This window comes from Macaca mulatta, chromosome 2, assembly GCF_049350105.2.
Source record: "Macaca mulatta isolate MMU2019108-1 chromosome 2, T2T-MMU8v2.0, whole genome shotgun sequence".
In the NCBI taxonomy this organism is placed as follows: Eukaryota; Metazoa; Chordata; class Mammalia; order Primates; family Cercopithecidae; genus Macaca; species Macaca mulatta.
The window spans coordinates 84,487,399-84,507,727 of record NC_133407.1 but is presented as its reverse complement, the minus strand read 5'-3'; the positions used below and the strand labels follow the sequence as shown (position 1 = coordinate 84,507,727).

General features: G+C 35.9%; 1 protein-coding gene across 8 annotated transcripts in view; it reads right to left on the bottom strand.

The window, feature by feature from the left end:
- Positions 1-19,474, bottom strand: part of ECT2 (epithelial cell transforming 2) — a 71,888-nt gene extending 52,414 nt beyond the window's left edge. For 2 of the 8 annotated variants that reach the window (XM_015131611.3, XM_015131613.3), the window contains exons 1-14: positions 19,340-19,474; positions 17,138-17,248; positions 15,507-15,658; positions 14,805-14,884; positions 14,581-14,673; positions 12,861-13,043; positions 10,989-11,078; positions 10,121-10,228; positions 8,716-8,789; positions 7,852-7,982; positions 7,592-7,707; positions 7,426-7,488; positions 5,904-6,126; positions 1,287-1,423 (exon numbers count right to left, since the gene is read on the bottom strand). In XM_015131611.3, the coding sequence (XP_014987097.3) occupies positions 1,287-1,423; positions 5,904-6,126; positions 7,426-7,488; positions 7,592-7,707; positions 7,852-7,982; positions 8,716-8,789; positions 10,121-10,228; positions 10,989-11,078; positions 12,861-13,043; positions 14,581-14,673; positions 14,805-14,884; positions 15,507-15,636 (1,428 nt within the window). In that variant the 5' untranslated portion in view covers positions 15,637-15,658; positions 17,138-17,248; positions 19,340-19,474. The remainder of the gene's footprint in view (positions 1-1,286; positions 1,424-5,903; positions 6,127-7,425; positions 7,489-7,591; positions 7,708-7,851; positions 7,983-8,715; positions 8,790-10,120; positions 10,229-10,988; positions 11,079-12,860; positions 13,044-14,580; positions 14,674-14,804; positions 14,885-15,506; positions 15,659-17,137; positions 17,249-19,339) is intronic. The other 6 variants (XM_028843859.2, XM_028843860.2, XM_015131612.3 and 3 more) reach the window with 3 other exon arrangements.
- Between the last annotated feature and the right edge of the window lie 855 nt (positions 19,475-20,329).

Sequence of the window (20,329 nt, the reverse complement as noted above, 5' to 3'; positions counted from 1 at the left end):
CAAAGAACCTCATAAAACCCTGACTGCTGCTAAACAAATAATTAACCGTGAAAAATAACCTCTCTATGACCATCAAGTAAGAAGTCTTTCCATTTCTTATCCATGCATTTTATCAATGGTACAAGCAACTTAAAGGCTATTAAATTGGACCTTAATGAGTTATTTTGTGAATTCAAATAAAGGTCAATTAAAAACTAAACCCAAATCAGAAACTCCCTATTGTTTTCTATTGAAAGATAAGCTTGGTCTTTTCAACTTCGTTTTCTTAACAGTATGTCAACCTATCTCTTTTATTACCTAAAACAGACTTCTTCCTTCTTTCTACAGATACCAACATAATGACCTATTATTGTCTTTCAGAATCTTAAATTTCAGTTTATTCCTTAATATCTTCTATAATCTCATCCTACAAGGATTCATTCGAGCTGTTTTTCTTCAGAAATAACTTTATAGGCCTGTAATCCCAGCACTTTGGGAGGCCGAGGCGGGCGGATCACAAGGTCAGGAGACCGAGACCACGGTGAAACCCCGTCTCTACTAAAAATACAAAAAATTAGCCGGGCGCGGTGGCGGGCGCCTGTAGTCCCAGCTACTCAGGAGGCTGAGGCAGGAGAATGGCGTAAACCCAGGAGGCGGAGCTTGCAGTGAGCCGAGATCGCGCCACTGCACTCCAGCCTGGGCGACAGAGCGAGACTCCGTCTCAAAAAAAAAAAAAAAAAAAAAAAAAAAGAAATAACTTTATAGTACATTTTAATATTGATAAGCAATGAGTTAACATCTATTTATAACTAACCACTGCATATTTCATGTGTCACATGAAATGATTACTGAAAAAAACTACTTATATCAACACTGTTATGCTTCACTGCTATTGTATAGGCAATGTTTTTCACATATATACAGTACTAAAAGCAATGACTCTTAGAACACATAATTTCAGAAAAAGTTATCTATCGTTTCCAAATATAAATGTAGTACCTTGACAAGGAACCTGCAAAATTCTGAATTAAACCTGATAGATACCCTCTGAGATCACCTACTGAGTTCTGTTCGCTTTAGTTATTAAAAATAATTAATAAAAATAAAAATATTTGTGAATAAATAAAAGGTAATATTACAGTTATGACATTTCCCTAACAGCAGCTTTTGTCACACATTTCCATTTTTAATTTCCATGTTCAAATTGTATGTTTATATAATTTTCTTGTAAGAAAGAATATCACCTAGATTTTGTTTACTTAGGAACACTGGAACAGAAATCATTTTCCAATCAAACTCATACTTACCTGAATAATTGTTGCCAATATATTAACATAATTACTTTCAGTTTGATAAAGCTCTTTTGCAACTTGCCACCTTGCTGACTGCTTTGAAGGAACTGGAGTGGAGTTTTTAGAAGACTTAGTACAAGACTTTGGGGTGTCTGAAATGTTAAAAGGTGGACAGATTTAATGGAAGCCAAATATAAATACCAAATATAACGTACACTTAACAAGATAAAAAGGAGAGAAAACCTACTGTTATAAATGTACCACCATACAGATTTCCATTAAAGAAATTTTTTCTCATAGGCTAAGGCCAGAAAAAAAAATGGTCAAAAATATCACTGACTCCAATTGGTAGGCATTCCACTAAATGGCCTGTACTCTTCAAAAATGTCAAGGTTATTAAAAACAAAGAAAGACTAAGGAACTGTTCCAGGTTAGAGAAGACTAAAGAGAGACAACCTAACAAATGTGTATCCTGGATTGGATCCTAGATCAAAAAGAAAAAAATTTTTTCCTTTTGCTAAAAAGGACATTAAGACTTTTTAGGATAACTGATGAAATTTGAAGTCTACAAAATAGTTCATAGTATTAATGTTAATTTCCTTACTATAATAATGTAATAAGTAATAGTTATTTAAGAAATGTGTCTCTATTATAGGAAACAGACATTTAAGTACTCAGAGCTAAAGGCATATCATGTCTGCAGCTTACTCTCAAACAGTATATATATTAAAAATACACACGCATGTCTGTATTGTATTTGTGTTTAGAAAAAGAGATTTTGACTGAATGAATGCTAAAGCAAACATGGCAGAATATGTCCCTTTGGGAAATCTGGGTAAAAGGTATATGAATCTTTGTACAGCTAAATGATAAAATAGAAAGGGAGAGGTAAAACTACTTACATGTAAAAAGGAGGAAAAAGTTGTTGTGATTACACCATTACAATAACGAAAACTTGTCACATACATAGCCCCCCACAAAAAACTCAATATTAACTGAAAATTCTTTGTTAGTTCAAACTATCTTAACGTAATATAAAACAACCAGTATAGTGGAAAGAGGATGCAACAGTGTATTTCATATATATTTCATGAAAGAAAAAAATTTGCGGCCAGGCATGGTGGCTCACACCTGTAATCCCAACACTTTGGGAGGCTGAGGACGACAGATCACTTGAGGTCGGGAGTTCGAGGCCAGCCTGGCCAACATGGCAAAACCTCATCTCTACTAAAAATACAAAAATTAGCTGGGCATGGTAGCACATGCCTATAATCCCAGCTACTCAGGAGGCTGAGGCAGGAGAATCACTTGAACCCAGGAGGTGGAGGTTGCAGTGAGCCAAGATCATGCCACTGCACTCCCATGCCAACTGCACTCCCGCGCCACTGCACTCCAGCCTGGCAACTAAGTGAGACTCCATCTCAAAAAAAAAATATAGAGATACATATCTTTTTAATGTATAAAAGCTTAAAATACATTTTCTTACTGTTAATATGGTTAGAATACTTTAACATTATATATAGAATCACCTAATAGCAAGTTTTTCAATAGGAAAAGGAATATATGATATAAAATAGAAATGGGTGACAACCATAATATATATTTCTAGCATATCAATTTTATTCAATGATAAACAATTTTAAATGCTTTTATATGAAAACAATTATGTACTATAGAGTTCTGAGTGTTTTTTTTTGGAGATGGAGTCTCACTCTGTCCCCTAGGCTGGAGTGCAGTGGCGCCATCTCGGCTCACTGCAACCTCCACCTCCTGGGTTCAAGTGATTCACCTGCCTCAGCCTCCTGAGCAGCTGGGATTACAGGCACACGTCACCACACCCTGCTGATTTTTGTATTTTTAGTAGAGATGGGGTTTCACCATGTTGGTCAGGCTGGTCTCGAGCTCCTGAACTCGTGATCCGCCCTCCTCGACTTCCCAAAGTGCTGGGATTACAGGCATGAGCCACCGTGCCCAGTCCGAGTGCTTTTTAAAGAAAACAGAATTCAAAAAAATTTCCCACTTGCCAAACACTATTTTAGGCTACACTCACCAGACCCAGAAGCCTCTGCCATTACAGAATATACTTCAGTGGGAAAAAACTGAGATGCACTGATCTAATTTAATTATTTTGTGTCTAGGCAATGACCTGAAACTAGGGAATCTATTTTATAGAGTGCCTAATATATGAGTATACTTGTCATATCTGTTTACTTCAGTGGTTTATTTTCTTGCCTAAAATGCATATTCAAGTTTCAGTCCTTTATGATCTCCTCTTGCCATCCCATGCTCTTGTCCATTATGATTATAAAACTAGTACATTCTCAGATCTAATCATGTTCTCCCTCTCAAGCTGGTTCAACTTTTCCAAACGCCTACTGGACAGTTCTGCCTTAATGTAACTTGGATTTCTCTAAAACTGCACTACCTTCCTCTAAAATATACATTTCCTATCTATTCAATGCCGAGGCAACATTTCTTTCATTTAAATTACTAATTTGCCTTCATCTCTTTTTATTTCCTATTACTTCATTCTACCAATATTCCTCCTGTGCCTCTTACTTTTCTTTCCAACCACCACATACTCTGGTTCAGCACCTTATTATTTCATGACCGAAGCCACTGTAATAGATTACATCATGGTCTGTCTCCAAACTGCCGTCTTTCTAATCATTCTTCAGAACAACTCTCTATGAATTATCTATTCAATCAATTTCTCTGCTGCTCAAGGAGTTTCTAAAATTCCTTGTTGATGACAATATACAGTTCAGATATTACAGTCTTATTTGAAAGTGATCTAATACTAGGCCTCAAATTAACATTTTTAATTTAACTATTACTCTTCCACATTCCAAGCAAACTATCCATTCTTCTATCCATGATTCCCTAAAAACTCAATTTGTATGCTATTATCTGTATATTTGCTCCTCTTTATATTCTCAAACTCATTTTAATTTTCTGGGCCAACCTTAAATTCACTTTCAATTCTTTCCTTAAGTATTTAACGAATACCCACTTTATACTAGGATCTGAGAATAAAACACAGAATCAGACAGACAAGGTTCATGTTCTCTTAAAGATTACTTATTTGATGCAAATCAAATAATAAAGAAGTAAACAAGTACTATAATTTCTATCGTAAGAACTACTACTAAAAACAATAACCAGGTCACAGGGTTGGCAGAAAGGAGTGGGGGAATTTAACTTTACAGACAATCCACTCAGACTTCCTTGAGGCAGACAGAGTAACTAACAAAGTCCTGAAGTACAGATGTACTAAAAATATTTGAAGAATAACAAAGATGGTATGACTGACGCTTAGAGAGTACAGGCATTATCAGAGAGCATAGTACCACATGAGATTAGGTAGATGAGGGCAAGATTATATAGGGACTTAAAAGCTACAGTAATGCAAAGCCATTAAGTGATTTTAAAGCAGAGGAGTGATATCATCTAATTTATATATTTTTAAAGACTTTTCTAAGTGCTGCATATGCAAAGGCACAAATTAAAAGGGAGAGATTATTTAGGAGACTACTGCAATCATCTAAGAGAGATCCTTTTTACAGAAAAGACTGATGAAGAAGAGCAAAGGAACAGAGGAATTAAGAGTGGCAGAATCAAGAGTTCTAATTTGGTTATGTTAGGTTTAAGATATCTATTAGACATGGACAAGGAAGTACAAAGTAGGTAGCTTGACAGGGAAGAGGACAAATTTGGGAGTTATCAGCATACAAATTTTTTTCAAAACCATATAATTTACTAAGATAATTCAGGGAGAGTACGATAGAGAAGAAACAATGATTCAGGAGGATCATACAACATTTAGAATTGAAAAAAAAGAAGTTAGGCCAAGGAGAACGAGAAATGAGAAAGTAGTATCACAGAAGCAAAGCAAAAAAAAAAAAAAAATGTGTCCATAAAGGAGTAGCTATTCATGTGCTGAATGCATAAAAACTATCTCCCCAACAAGGACTGCAGATCAGCTAGAATGGGTTGAAAGGACAATGAGAATCAAGGAAATGAGACAATAGATCAAGGTATACTGATGTGAAAGCGAACAGAAAAATGGGACAATAAATGAAAAGTGTCATGAGGTCCAGAGGAGATTTGGATTTGTTTCTTAAATCTAGAAAACACATTTGTTTACAGACTAAAAATCAAAACGAGAGGGAAATACTGATAACCAAGGAAGAATTATAGGAACCTTTCTATATCAGTTCAGCACAAAGTGAACTCACCCTCCTCTGACTTCATTCTACCTATTTTCTCCATAATTTATGTGACCTCCCCTGTGATTTTGTTTGCTTTTTGAACAGCACTATCACTCTCTAGTTATATGACCCTGGACAAATTACTCAACTTCTCTGTATCTCAGTTTAGTCATCTGTAAAACAGGAATAATAAAATCTATTATAAACACACAAAATATATAAAGCATTTAGCATGTAGTAAGCAGTCATTAAATTGCAACATTATTAAGCTTAACTATTCATGTGTCTTTTCTCTACAGCTAGAACAAAGGTAATTAAAGGCAAAGACTTCCACATTCACTGTATCAGGGATTTATCTACATTCTAACAATTACTCCATTCCACTAAACTTTAAAGACAAGTTTTTAAAAAGGTGAATTACCTCCATAGTTAATGCTAGACTCTGGTGTGTTGGAGATATCTAGGAGTGACCCTATAGAAAGGGAATGCTCAGCTGATGGGCGCTTACGGGGAGGAAACGGTGACACGTCTGTCTCTCTTGAAAGCTGAGCAAGTGTTTCTTTTAAACGACGTCTTTTGCGATTGCTGTTAGGGGTATTTAGAGAAAGCATTGACACTGATTTCTTGAGCTCAGGAGTATTTGCCTGTAATCAAAAGCAAAAAAGCTCAATTTACTTCCAAGGTTCTTTACTGAGACAGGAACAAGAGAAAAATATATTTACAAGTCTGACAAAATCTGGATTTGCACAATAATTTTATAACCCTACACTCTACCAGGCAATTCAGAAGTTTCGTAAAACATAATAGTCAAGAGACCACTGTAATTGTCTAACCCTGAGCACCTCGTTTTTCTTCATAGCCACTATCACCATTACATTTTCATCTGTAAACTTGTTTACTGTCTGCTCCTTCATTAGCCCGTAAACTTCACGAAGGCAGGGATCATTCACAGTCTGTTCACTGTATCCCTAGCACAGTGCCTGGACACAATGCTTTCTAATATGTGCTGAGTAACTCTTCATTTTTAAGAGTTCTCTCCCTAAATCTAAAGCACACTTTTTAAACTTTAAGAACTATACATTTTGAAGTCTGAAGAGAACACAATATGGTACTATATAGATTTTACAGAAACAACTCATCTCCAATATTCCACTCAAAGTTATTAAATCCTAAACTAAAGTAAATCTTCCCATAAAGCCTACTTTCATAACTTTATGTCATTTTGGTGAGTGATACCACTCTTCACCAAGATCCACCCTAAAGACTAGATTTTCCTTGACTATATTCTACTATCAAACTCATCTTTTTAATGACATCTCTCCCCTTATCCTTCTTCAATGGCTCCCAATACTTATAGGATAATATCCAAGCTCATTAATGTATTAAAACCTTTTTGATTCTATCTATCCATTATCTGTTGGCCTTCCTTCCCACAGTGTATTTTAAATCCATATTAAACTACTTGTTATTTTATTGTACTCTCAAAGCTTTCATACCCTCTCCCAATTGGGGTTCTAATGAATGTCCTTATCTAGTTGTCCTACTAAGTTGGGTCAACATTTATTTGACTGTTTTAATCCCTCCTGAGTCTCTCAGAGTGAGGCTACCTAAAATATATCACTCAACTGCGGCACACATCATTCCCCATCGTAACTATGTACAAATCTATCTTTCCATTAAAAGTCTTAAGTTTCTGAAGATAGCGATGTTCTTGTTCATAATGTTATCACCAAGAATTAGCACAGAACAACATATATTGGGTTAAAATAATACACATTACATTGAATAGTTCCACTTAAATCTACACAGACTAAGATAACTTGATATCCCAATTGTTTTAATCATTCTGAAAGTCCTAAACATGCTCTCCAAATCTTCTGGACAGAAAAGTGTTATTTTCAAACAATCAAGCTCACAGAATAACTAAGGGGTTAAAAGCATACCTTTTCATATAAATACATAGTTTCTCCAGCTCGGGCATCCATTTGAATGCTTCCCCAGAACCACTAGGTGAGAGAAAAAACATTTTAATAAACAGTTTACATTTATTTTATCAGAGAAACTATTAATAGTGTTTTTAAAAACCAACCTCATTCTAGAATTACTTGCCTCTTGCTTGACAACATAAAGTTTCTTTGAAGGTTCAAAGGGAAGATCTTTTACTATATTCTCTTCAACTACAAGGTGAGTGCATCTTTCATCTCCAAGCGGTAAATATTTACCTCCTAAAGAGGAATGCACATAAGTATAGGTAAGCCGAGCTACTTATTTCCAAACTCAAAATTTTTAAGAGGTATATTGACCAGGAAGTGATTAAGCAGGCTTAGGGACTAAAATATATATAACTTTCACATTATGCTAAATTTTACCTTGCATTTCAGTCATTTCTTCCATATTGGTTTTCTCTTCATCTGAAAATCCCAGGAAACTTAAAATACAATCTTGAAATGGAGGAACTTTAAATTCATTTCTAAAGTCATCAACGGCTGCACAGAAATCCCTAAAAACAAAATGCACTCTTCTAAAACCAGTTTAATTTAAATTCAAGTGTTAGGTATATCAATTTACAACCTATAGCAATTCTTAAGGTCTTAGCATAATCTATCTATTGGAACGATTTAACATTTGGTCCTGAAATGTTCACAAAAACTTCAGTTTAAAAAAATTGATGTGTCCTCAGTCATCCCAAAAGTAACTTCTGACAAAATGTGATCACAGATAAGCTTTACAAGAGATTCAAATTTTTTCTCTATTATTTGAAGATTTATATGTGCTGTGTTCCAAGGTTTTCAAGAAATCTAAGTAATGATAACTTTCATGAAATCTTAAGTAATGATGAAGTGCCACAACAAGAAATCATGAGCTTGGAAAACTAAGCAAAACAAGGCAATAAATTTTAAGCACCAATTAAAATGTAACCAGACAACATAAAATTTTAAAAATATGTAACAAAATCCAAATACCCAGATTTAGCTATTATCTAATAATTTCAGAATGTTCATAATAGTCAAAATTACTTCACAAGGTAAAATCCAAAGATATCAAAGATATCCCTCAATTTCAATTTTTTAATAATTTTTTATAACTTTGTTCTTCCTAGATTTTATTCCCCAAGCTACTCAGACTGAATTCATTTTTTCTATCTATGAAATAACTTTTTTCAGCACAAGGATTTATCTTTAAACCAGAATGTTTAATTTACATAATGAACTACTGAATTTCTGAACACTTACTGTTCATTCCGCCTTTCCCAAGCTTTATAAATCCATTCTGGCTTCATAATTGGAGTACCTAGACTCACAGCAACCTAAAAATATAAACATTACAATGAATTTTCTCCTTAAATAACTGCATTCAAGGAACTTCTAAACAGTTAACATACTTAATTTTTTGCAGTTTTAGATCACTATCTGCTTTGTAACAAAATAATTTAAAAATTAACAAACTGTCTTCCAATCATACAAGTTAGGGTAAAATAACTTTAAAACAAGTTCCATGGTGTCCAAACTGTTTCCTTATTTTATTTTAAATAAATATATCTCTGAAGTTCATCTTCATTAAATTTCTATTTCTCCATTCTTCACGTTTAATTCCTTGAAAATATGACCCTCAAGATGGCACTACAGAAGAAGACATCTGACTAAGTCACTAAAACCTTATATATGAGTTGAAATATTTAGGGTAAATTGAAGAGTACACTAAAATTATCATTTGCTACACAAATACACTAAGGGAGACTAAGAAAAATCATAAAACTTGCTAAGACATTCAACTACAATCTTAAACTAAGATTCCAATCCTAATAAGAGTATTTTCTCCTTTTATAATATTAACAAGTTAAATCTTAGAACCACTTTATAAGAGCAGAGCTCTGTTCTTATAAAGGGCACTTAGATGGCCAGGCACAGTGGCTCACACCTATAATCCCAGCACTTTGGGAGGCCAAGGTGGGCGGATCACCTGAGGTCGGGAGTTTGAGAACACCCTGGCCAATATGGTGAAACCCTGTCTCTACGAAAACTACAAAAATTAGCCGGGCATGGTGGTGTGCACCTGCAGTCCCAGCTACTCGGGAGGCTGAGGCAGGAAAATGGCGTGAACCCGGGAGGCAGAGCTTGCAGTGAGCTGAGATGGCACCACTGCACTCCAGCCTGGGCAGCAGAGTGAGACTGCGTCTCAAAAAAAAAAAAAAAAAAAAAAAAAAGGCACTTAGACAAGAGTGAATTACCTACTCTCACAATTCCTACAATGTTATTCATCTACCAACCCCCACGATCCTAGTCATCTTTCAACACCTCACTCAAGTTCCATTGCCTACTTAAAACTTAACCACTCTTGGCGGGCATAGTGGTTTACATATGTAATCTCAACACTTTGGGAGGCCAAGGCAGGAGGATCACTTAAGCCCAGGAATTCGAAAGCAGCCTGGGTAACAGAGCAAGACCCCATCTTTATTAAAAAAAAAAAAGAAAAATTTAACCAGTCTTATGATTTAAAATTTTTTACTAAATATACTCATAGCAAAAATTGAGATTCTGTTCTTTAATTGTGGAAGAAATAGGTAAAAGACTGCTATTATTAAACCCATCCCAAAATAATACTGTATTGAAATACACAAAAATACCCAAGTTTACATACCCTGAATTTTTCTCCTTGTGTACAATTTGCCACCAAATGTGTAACTTTTGAATTAAAGTCTTTTCGAATGACTCCACCCATGTGATGGACCAATGTCACCAATCGGACCTCAAAAGAAAAATTAAGCAACATTGACTTTCTGGTTAATTTGAACAAAATTTTAAACTATGTTTACCACTCATTTAGCATTGACTAAATACTTTCTATTTATAAAATACAGGATTTTTATAAAGCTATTAAATTTTATGTCAAAATAAGTATAAAAAAAGATTAGTTTGCCTATTAACACAGGCAAAATTATAGAGGTGGTATTAGTAAAGATTTCACACAAAAGTAAATTAAACAACCACCTTTCCTATGGCCTAAATACATTGCTTTTTAATACCATACTGTGTAAATATAATGTTTTTTTTTTTTTTAAATACCAAGTTTTATCACATCAAGACTCTTCCTACAAAATTAGAGTAATACCCATCAGTTCCAACAACAAAGTATTGTGAACCAAAGAACTTTCTACGAATTCTCTAGGGCAATAGAATACTTTAAGGCTGAACTTGTAGTAAGAAATTGCAATGTATAAACAAAAACTTTAAACAACGTAGCCAATATGGTAACAAGAGAGTCAAACAGAATTGCTATGAAATCTTTCTATTAATTCATATCAAGCCAGCCTAGACAAAACACTGGTCTCTTTATAAGCCGCTTCAGGATTTGTTTCTTCACAAAATTTAAAATCTGGTATAGCCGTAATTTTATCCTTCAATATTTTAAAAAGAAAACCATAATACTAAAAAGGAAAAAAAAAAATGCCAATTTTAATTAATTTTGCTATAAAAAATATGCTTTGAATTTGTTTCGTAATACTTACTAGTTCTTCTTTTTTCCTAAATCCAGTAAAGCATAGTACTAGATTCATCATACTTGTACAATACAATGGGCGACATGAGAATGGCAAAGGCTGAAAGATACAATTTTAAATGTGAGCTTTCTCTTTAGTAGAAAATACAACACAACTTTCTCAAGCTAAATGTATTTCCCCTCTTGCCATTCAACTTTCCCAATCCAAAGATTTACTGGCATTTTTCAATATGAAACAAAAAAACTGCAAAAAGACAGATTGCAAGTTTCCCAATAAAACTATTTCCCCTGATTCCTTAATCATATGCAATATACATAATCTAGACACACTTTACTCTCAGAAAATTAAACAAATATTAAATGCACTCTGACAGACATGAAGCAAAGTCTATAAGCAAAGTTTTCAGACTCCATACACTACTATAAATGATTCTAATTAATGTTATTAAAAGAGGTCAGAGGCATTTTATAATAAACACTGAGTAAATATAACACATACACTTAAATATTATTCTAATCTTTAAGCTAATAAATGGTGACATTCAGTAAACAATTTACTCAACGGTTGTGGGTGTGTGTGTGTATAAAAGAAAGAGAATGGTTTAAAAACAATAAAAGAATAAACTTGATTTTCATCATTATATATGATTATTTTTCAAAATTTGGTCTTTTAAAGTTTATTTGGGTTTTGAAACCAACCACTCCAAATCAAAATGTTAGAGAATTAAAGGTTAACATGTGCTTACTATTACTAACATGTATAACAATAGAAGTACAAAGACGTAAGCAATTTTAAGTAAATAAGGCAAGCTTAAGAATGCCAAGACAGCCAAATAGGCCCTAACTCTCATACAACTCATATTGAAATGCTGTTTAAAAACAAAAAGCGGCTGGGCACAGTGGCTCACACCTGTAATCACAACACTTTGGGAGGCAAAGGCAGGTAGATCACATGAGGTCAGGAGTTCGAGATCAGTCTGGCCAACATAGTGAAATCCTGTCTCTACTAAAAATAGAAAAGACTTAGCCAGGTATGGCGGCATGCACCTGCAGTCTCAGCTACTTGGGAGGCTGAGGCAGGAGAATCGCTTGAAACCGGGAAAGTGGAGCTTGCAGTGAGCGGAGATCATTTATTTATTTATTAAATAAATAAATACAAAAAGCTAAAATAATTTTCGAATTTTAAGTTATACAGTAACTGATAAAAATGGAACTGTGGCATCTGTTCTGTGTTGAGAAAAATAAAACTTTACGTATATGTATGAATTTCTGGAACCCAAGTTTAAGCAAGCAATCTTCTCTAAGACATTGTGATATTAAGATTGTGTATAGGCCGGGTGTGGTGGCTCACACCTGTAATCCCAGCACTTTGGGAGGCCAAGGCAAGCGGATCATGAGGTCAGGAGATCAAGACCATCCTTGATCTCCTGGTAACACAGTGAAACCCCGTCTCTACTAAAAGTACAAAAAATTAGCAGGGCATGGTAGCGGGTGCCTGTAGTCCCAGCTACTCAGGAGGCCGAGGTAGGAGAATGGTATGAACCCGGGAGGCCGAGCTTGCAGTGAGCCAAGATCACGCCACTGTACTCCAGCCTGGGCGACAGAGCAAGACTCCGTCTCAAAAATTAAAAAAAGACTGTGTATATGTCTGTGTATATGCATATGTACAGTTATCATTATTTAACTTTAAAGGCTTTAGCTTTTCACTACTAAGTTTAAAATGGAGGAATTAAAGGACCACATTAGAGTAGCTACTATTATTCCTATTCTAAATATTTTACTCTCAACAATCAATGAGATTTTTCCAAATAAATTTTTTGCTAATTAAAATTCATTAACAAAAATTTAAACTTGAAAAGTCATAATAAATGTATATGCTTACCTCTCCTTTTTGTGAACAATTTAATACAATTGGTGGTCCAATAACTCTACAGTCAGCCTTGTAGAGGTCATTAAAGACAGAATCCTGAAAGTCCATGACTACGAATACATTTTCAAATTCTGGAGAATCCAAACCTTCAAATTCTTCCACTGACTCCATCTTTACAAAGCCCACTTTAATGTCCTTTTAATCACATAGTTAGCAGAAATAAAAATTATTTATATATCAAATAATCCATCTGTCTCGCTAAATAAGGCTTAATTCAATATCAACTTTAACATGTTTATATTTGTAGAAAGTAAGTTTCAATCACACAATAATCAGCATTACACTTAATGAACAACCATATTTCTTTATGTACTTACATTTTTACATATACATATCTCCATTCAAATTAAGTTCTTAAATTTTAAAGATCAATATTATAAAGGCATAATTCTGACTTTTTACTTATTAGTCATAAATCATCGAGTATGCATAAGTTCCATAAAATTAGAATGCTAAAGTTTTTAAGTACATGCATTTTGATATCAAGATGCATTAGAAAGATATCCACTACTGACCAAGAAAATGATACCATACATAAAGTTCTTATTGTATAAATTAACTATCTTCAGAAAAATAGGAAAACATTACTATACCACTTAATACTTACAGAAAGGAAAATTAGCATAATCATTTTAGTAGACATGTGAGAAATAAGAGAAAGATGTGCAATATGTAGCAGCTGTAGCATGGCAAATGTAGGACATAAAAAGGCAAGTTACTTACAGTAAACACTTTATACATCCACGAAAAATAATGAAGATACTGAAGTATCTATATAACTCTTGTAACTCTTGTGTTAAATTAAAAATAAAAATGAAAAAAATTTAAAAAAAGTCAAAATGGGTCAGTATTTGAATTTTATTTGCAAGGCTAGTGTGACGTGCTAAATTATGTACCCCCAAAATTCATGTTGAAGCCCTAACCTAGAATGAAGAATGAAGCCCTTAGAATGTGACTATATTTGGAGATAAGGACTTTAAAGAGGTAATTAGGTTAAATGAGATCATATGGGTGGGCCCTAATCCAATCTGGTGTCCCAATAAGAGGAAACGCCAGGGATGCAAGGACACATACAAGAAAGGCCATGTGAGGACAGCAAAAGGAGACTGCAAGCCAAAGCAAGAAGCCTCAAGAGAAACTAAACCTGCATACACCTTAACCTTGGACTTCTAGCCTCCAGAACTGTGAGAAAAGAAATTTCTACTGTTTAAGCAATTAACTATGTGGTATTTTGTTACGGCAGCCCTAGCAAACTAAAACACCTGGATTCCAGAATTAGATTATTTCATATGCTGAAGCAAATTCCCTGACTATAAATTACCGTGATTTATAATTTTGGAAATACAGCAAGAATTTAGACTAAATATAAAATTAATGAGAAAAATGAAGCTAAGGAGTTTAAAGAAAATTATCAAATCTTTGTAGATTTTGTGTCATTTAAAGTTAATAATGAAATCCTTATAAAGTAATTTGGTATTATTTAAAATATATGCTACAGTTTTTTTTAAAGTACACCCGAACACCCGAATTTTTAAAGTATAAAACAGTTTCTATTTGTTAAGCTTCAGATTGCACAAAATACACCTTGTGCCTAATTCCAATCACCAGAAAGCAGAATAATACAATCAAGGGAAGTGCAGCATGCCACATGCAATGAGTTGCTTTGACCTACCATATTAATAACACTTTTTATTAATTTTTCATCCGATTTTCCAGGGCAACTTTCTTTTATCTTTATAACAGGGACTTCCATTATTTTAACAGTCTGTGGAAAAGACACTTAAGTATGAGGTTAAGAAAGCTATGAAACTATTAACACACTGATGGAAGAAAAATTGCATTACAAAAAAAAAAAAAAAAAAAAACTAAACTAAACTAAACCCTAAAACTCCATACCTTTAAGGCTTTTATAAGTTCTTCTTGTTTTCCAGCTTCTTGAACCAGTATCACTCTTGTTTCAATCTGAGGCATCTCTTCTGTTAAAATTTAAAATGTTTCAATATGTTTATCATGTATTAACATCACAATCAATAGCTCCTTATCGCTCTTTTGGCTATATCTGGTATGTATTACATCTTTGAGGGAATCATAACTTTCTCTAAATTTAATAGAACTCAACTCCCAACTTATAAAAATATTTGGCTATATATCACTTTAGAGAGAGAGAAACGATATTGTAGCAGGGTATAGAAACATTATTCCTCTTAGCCAGAGAATGCGCTATCTTACATAGTTATCCTCAACAGTGCATACAATTTTAGGAAAGACCCATTTATAAAGTGGTAAAGGAAAAAGTAGCTCTTCACCTAACTAATCATGACTGTGTAACTTCTAGCAAACAATGTTGTAGCTAGACCGCCCTCAGATACAGAAAACGGAATATCCAAATTAAGATGCCTCCCTTTTCAAAGCTGCAAAGCATACAAATAATCCAAATAATACTCAGAAAAATGACATAGTTTAAAGGAATTCTGTCAACAAATATTCACTTAATACCTGTGCTCTAGCATTACAGTTGGTATTAAAATTAAATCATAAGAAAGTCACTAGTAAGTTTGGAATTGAAATTGATTGTTTTAAAGCAGGTAACAGGTTTACCTTCTACATATGAAGTAGATTCAATAAGTAAGTTTTCCTTGGAAATCTCAGTAACTTTAGAATCAAAAATGGAAGAGTCTGCCAAGCTAGTCCTCCCAGTAGTGGATGTTAATACACTATTTTCAGCCATGATTTGTATTCTTCTAAATCAGCTGAAAAAATAAAATTTGAATAAAAATACATAAATATGGTCATTGGGCAAAAATAAGTATTAGAGGCTCTTCTGTACCTAGAATTTATAAAAAGTATTATTACCCATTTTTTTAATGAACCAAAGAAAGTCACTGAACTTCTCTGAGCCTCTTTTTCTGTAAAATAAACATACTAATACCTGACTCACAGGAATATAATAAAAATAATGTATCAAAAGCACATAGAACATTACTAGACATACAACACTCAACTGTAATCATAAATATGATTCTACCTCCCTTCTCCACACCTTTGCCCTCAACCAATTTCTCTTCCTATATTCACTTGTAACACCACCATAACACACCTCCCACAAAAATCCCAGCCGAAAATCTGAGATCTATCCTTATTCTTTCCTCTCCCACATTTCCCTCCCCAAAATTCCTATCAATCCTACCTCAAATATTTCTGGGATCTGGCCCCCCTTCTCTATACGCTCAATACCACAATGGTCACTTGGTCTAATAAAACAGGTCCACACAACTTTACCATCAGTTTCTTTAGAAATCATTCTCCACACGGTTTTCAGGAATATGCACCTAAATACAAATGTGACCATATCACTTCCCTGCTTAACAACTTCTGTGAGTCCTCCTTATATGTCCAAGTCCAAATTCACCACCAAGTTCACAATTTGGTCCCAGCCTAACTATTCACCCTCACCATCTGTAACTCCCCCAGTCCCTATACAATCTATGCAACAGCAACAATGAATTTTTCAGCTATTTTTCACACACAAATCATAATTTACATCACATCTATTTGCATTTAGTGCTCGACTCTCCAGCTAGCTTGCCTTCTAACCCCCAATCCATCACTCTTGACTCATACTCGGTGGATGTCTCTAAACCTCTCCTGTATAATTGGGCTGCTCCCTTGTCAGTATTTTCGTAATTCTTTAAAAACACCTCTACCCTAAAAGGTTTGACAAAACAATTATGCATTGATGAGTGCCAATATAACTCTGGACTATGAAAGAAAATCCTTTTTTAAGTTTTCCAGTACTTAAGAAGAGTTTAAAAGCTAGACAGGGAATAAAAGGTTTAACAGGTTTTCATCAGGGTGGGTTCGGTGGCTCACATCTGAAATCCCAGCACTTTCGGAGGCCAAGGCAGGAGGATCACTTGAGGCCAGAATTTCAACACCAGACTGGGCAACATAGCAAGACCCCATCTCTACAACAAATTTAAAAATTAGCCAGGTGTGGTGGCAAGTGCCTATAGTAGCTACTCAAGAGGCTGAGACAGGGGAACCACTTGAACCCAGGAGTTTGAGGTTGTAGTGAGCTGTGATCCCACCACTGCACTCCAGCCTAGGTGATAGAGCAAGACCCTGTCTCTCTAAAAAAAATTTTTTTAGAGATTTTTATCAATTTTCAATAAGTCAACTTTACTGAGAGAAAATTTCTAAAATATTAGGCAAAGATACAGAGGACCCACCTTTAACAAGAGCTCCATGTCAGACTTTCCCCTTTCCTACTTCTTCAGATTAATAAAATATACAAATACCTTCCTCCAGAGTCTTAGCAAAGTAACAGTTTAAACTGTATGCTGTGAAGAAACAGTAAGGTATCATAACATCATTTTTGGATGCTGAAAATAAGGAATGTAATAACCTGCACACTAATAACAGCACAGGTCTTATCGTGTCATGTGACACTTCAAAATCAGGCAACTCAGCTTCCTGTCTCAGCCCTGCACATAGCCAGTGATGGAACACACGTAGTACTACAACTCAAATCTAGTTAATATGAAAACTGATTAGATGTCTTAAAGTGAACAACAAACAACTATTCTCATGTAATATTCACAATATGGATATTTCTTATTGCTTTACCATACATCCATGTCAATTATTATTCTAAGGCTCTCCAAAGGAGCGGTCCAATAATTGTAACAATCTTAATTTAGAATCAATGATAAATTCTATCCAGCCCTATTATTTTAAGTCTTCTACACTCAACCCTTTCCAATGAAAATGCATTAATGTGGCTTTCATTCGAAGTCCCCTTAAAAGGTGGTTTAAAAAAAAAGTCAGGAGATGAGCTAACCTGCTTTAAGGACTGGAGGAGGGAAATCAAAAATATCATTTGAAAGGCCGGGCGCGGTGGCTCACGCTTGTAATCCCAGCACTTTCGGAGGCCAAGGCGGGCGGATCACAAGTTCGAGACCAGCCTGGCCAACACAGCGAAACCCCGTCTCTACTAAAAATACAAAAATTAGCTGGGCGTGGTGGCAGGCGCCTGTAATCCCAGCTACTCAGGAGGCTGAGGCAGGAGAATCGCTAGAACCCGCGAGGCGGAGGTTGCAGTGAGGCGAGATCCTGCCACTGCACTCCAGCCTAGGTGACAAGAGGTAGACTCCGTCTTAAGAAAAAAAAAAATTGAAAATATTTACGTTTTTCTCCTATGCATCCCTCTTTAAGAGGGAGCACAACAAATGATCAAAAGCAGATGATTAATAAAAGGGAGGGAGCGTAGATGATCAAAAGCAGATGATTAATAATTAAAATTGTCCCTGATGACACTGTATATGATCAATTTATTGCCAAAACAGCTTCAAAATTTATAGAGAAAAAGAGATGCATGGTAACTTGATGACTAACATCCAACAGTCTGATTAGAAATTGAAATATATTAATCACTTTTTTTCAAGTTACTGTATTCCAGAAGCCTTTAAAATAAGCACAATAGGATCAGTGTTCATAAACCTACACGGCTTCTCACCCAAGAACAGACCCAAAGAGCTTCTAGCTAAACACACTATAACACATGCCCCCTTTTATCCCAGAGATAAAATTTGCCATGTAAACAAACATTCAAGTTTCCTTTTACTTAAATACTTTTTAGGTAATCATCTTCCAAGGTGAAGGACTAAAATGCAATCCTGGGTATAATGGTGGTGTTATTAACAATAACGTTACTATTAACAACTGACATTTACTTAACGCTTAATACGTGGCAGACATTGTCCTAAACCTTTTAATCTCTGCAGTAATCCTAAGAGGCAGGTACTATTATTATTTTCAATGTATAGATGAAGAAACCTAGGAACAGAGAGGTTAAGTAACTACCCCTAAGTCAAACTATTAGTAAGGGGTAAAAGAGGTATTCAAAGCCGGGCTGAATCCAGAGGCTGCGCCTTTAACCACTAAGCCAGACACAGCTGTGCCGGGTGGCTGGGGAGGAAGAGGGGCGGATGGCCTGGATTTATCTTGCAAAAACGAAAAACTAAACTTCCCGCAAAGAAGCCAGGATGAATCCTAGAATAAAACCACTGCACACTCTGAGATAAGCCCCCAAAGGCTTCAAGTGCCGGCCTCCAGAGCCACAGGGCTGCGCGGCTTGCCAAAATCCCTTTCCCAACTCCCTCCCTTCACCCACACTCTTCCGTCCAAAAGAGCCAACAGGTGAGGGCGAAGATGCCCAGCAATACTGGGGGCTTCGGGCTCCCACTCCGCGTCAGGGCCCAGCTGCTGGGGGTGGGGTGCGGCGAGGCAGTTCCCGGAGCCGGGAAGCCAGAGCTGGGGCGCTCCGGAATTCGCGGTCACTAGGGGCGGGGACGTCGACCGCAGGCAAAAGAGCCCTTGGCTCTGGAGCCGCTCGCCCACTTGCACCTCCCTCACTCACAAAGAGTCCTTACCACCCTCAAAAAAGCCCTAGGACTTCCAACTCTTCAAAGGCCGACTCCTCTCACAGATACCGCCATTCCTTGCCGGCCGCCGCCACAACCGATTCAAAAAGTAAGCTGCTCTCTCTAAGAGCCATGCCGATTGGCGTGTGATGTCAACCTCTTTCCCATAGGCAGGAGTCTCCAGAGGGCCGGTGATTGGTCGACGCTCTTCACCTCCCGGCAGGCGCCGCTTGATTGGTTGTGCGTGTGTTTCAAATAAGCCCAACGGCTCGGACGTCGGGTCGTCAGGAGTTTGCAGGGAAGTGCCCGGATGTGGCCAGGAGGTGGCGGTGGTGGCTCCTGAGCTCTTATAGGAGTAGCAGGTGTTTCTGTGACTACCGCGTATTTACTCAGTAAACATCCTATTTCCTGAGGAAAGTTTGGGTGGATTCTCCTCGGCCCCACCCAGCTTTTTTTTTTTTAAACGATACCAAATCTTCTAAACTTAAATCAGTGCCGCCAGAGATAAATGTTTCCCTGCTGGTTGCTGTGAGCTGTAGGATTTTCCTATCGGGATGCTTTCTGCTTTACGAATGTATTTAAATTTGAGTTAAGGGATTTTGACTTTGATAGTTGTATTGGCGTGTGGCAGGGCCAAGGACCGGTCCTAGAACTCGGGCTCCCCAGGTGGACTTCGAATCAGCAGCCTCTTATTTAAATCCTATTATTTAAACCACTGCGCTCCCATCTAGGGAATATCGCGGGTTAGAATCAATTCTTAGAAATTTGAAAAATTCTCGGATTTTTAAAAAGATAAGCTTGCATTTGATAAAAATATGCCACTAGATTCAAGAATTTTTGGAGCCAAATTGCCTCCTCGTTGCCCCCCTCCGCCCACTAAGAACTTGTACTTTCCCCTAAAGTCTAGTCAAGAATTTATCAAGTTTTTCCTGTGATTAGAGTTGCTATTATGAAAATAATTTCTTTATTCTCTAAATATGATACCATATAACACAATCT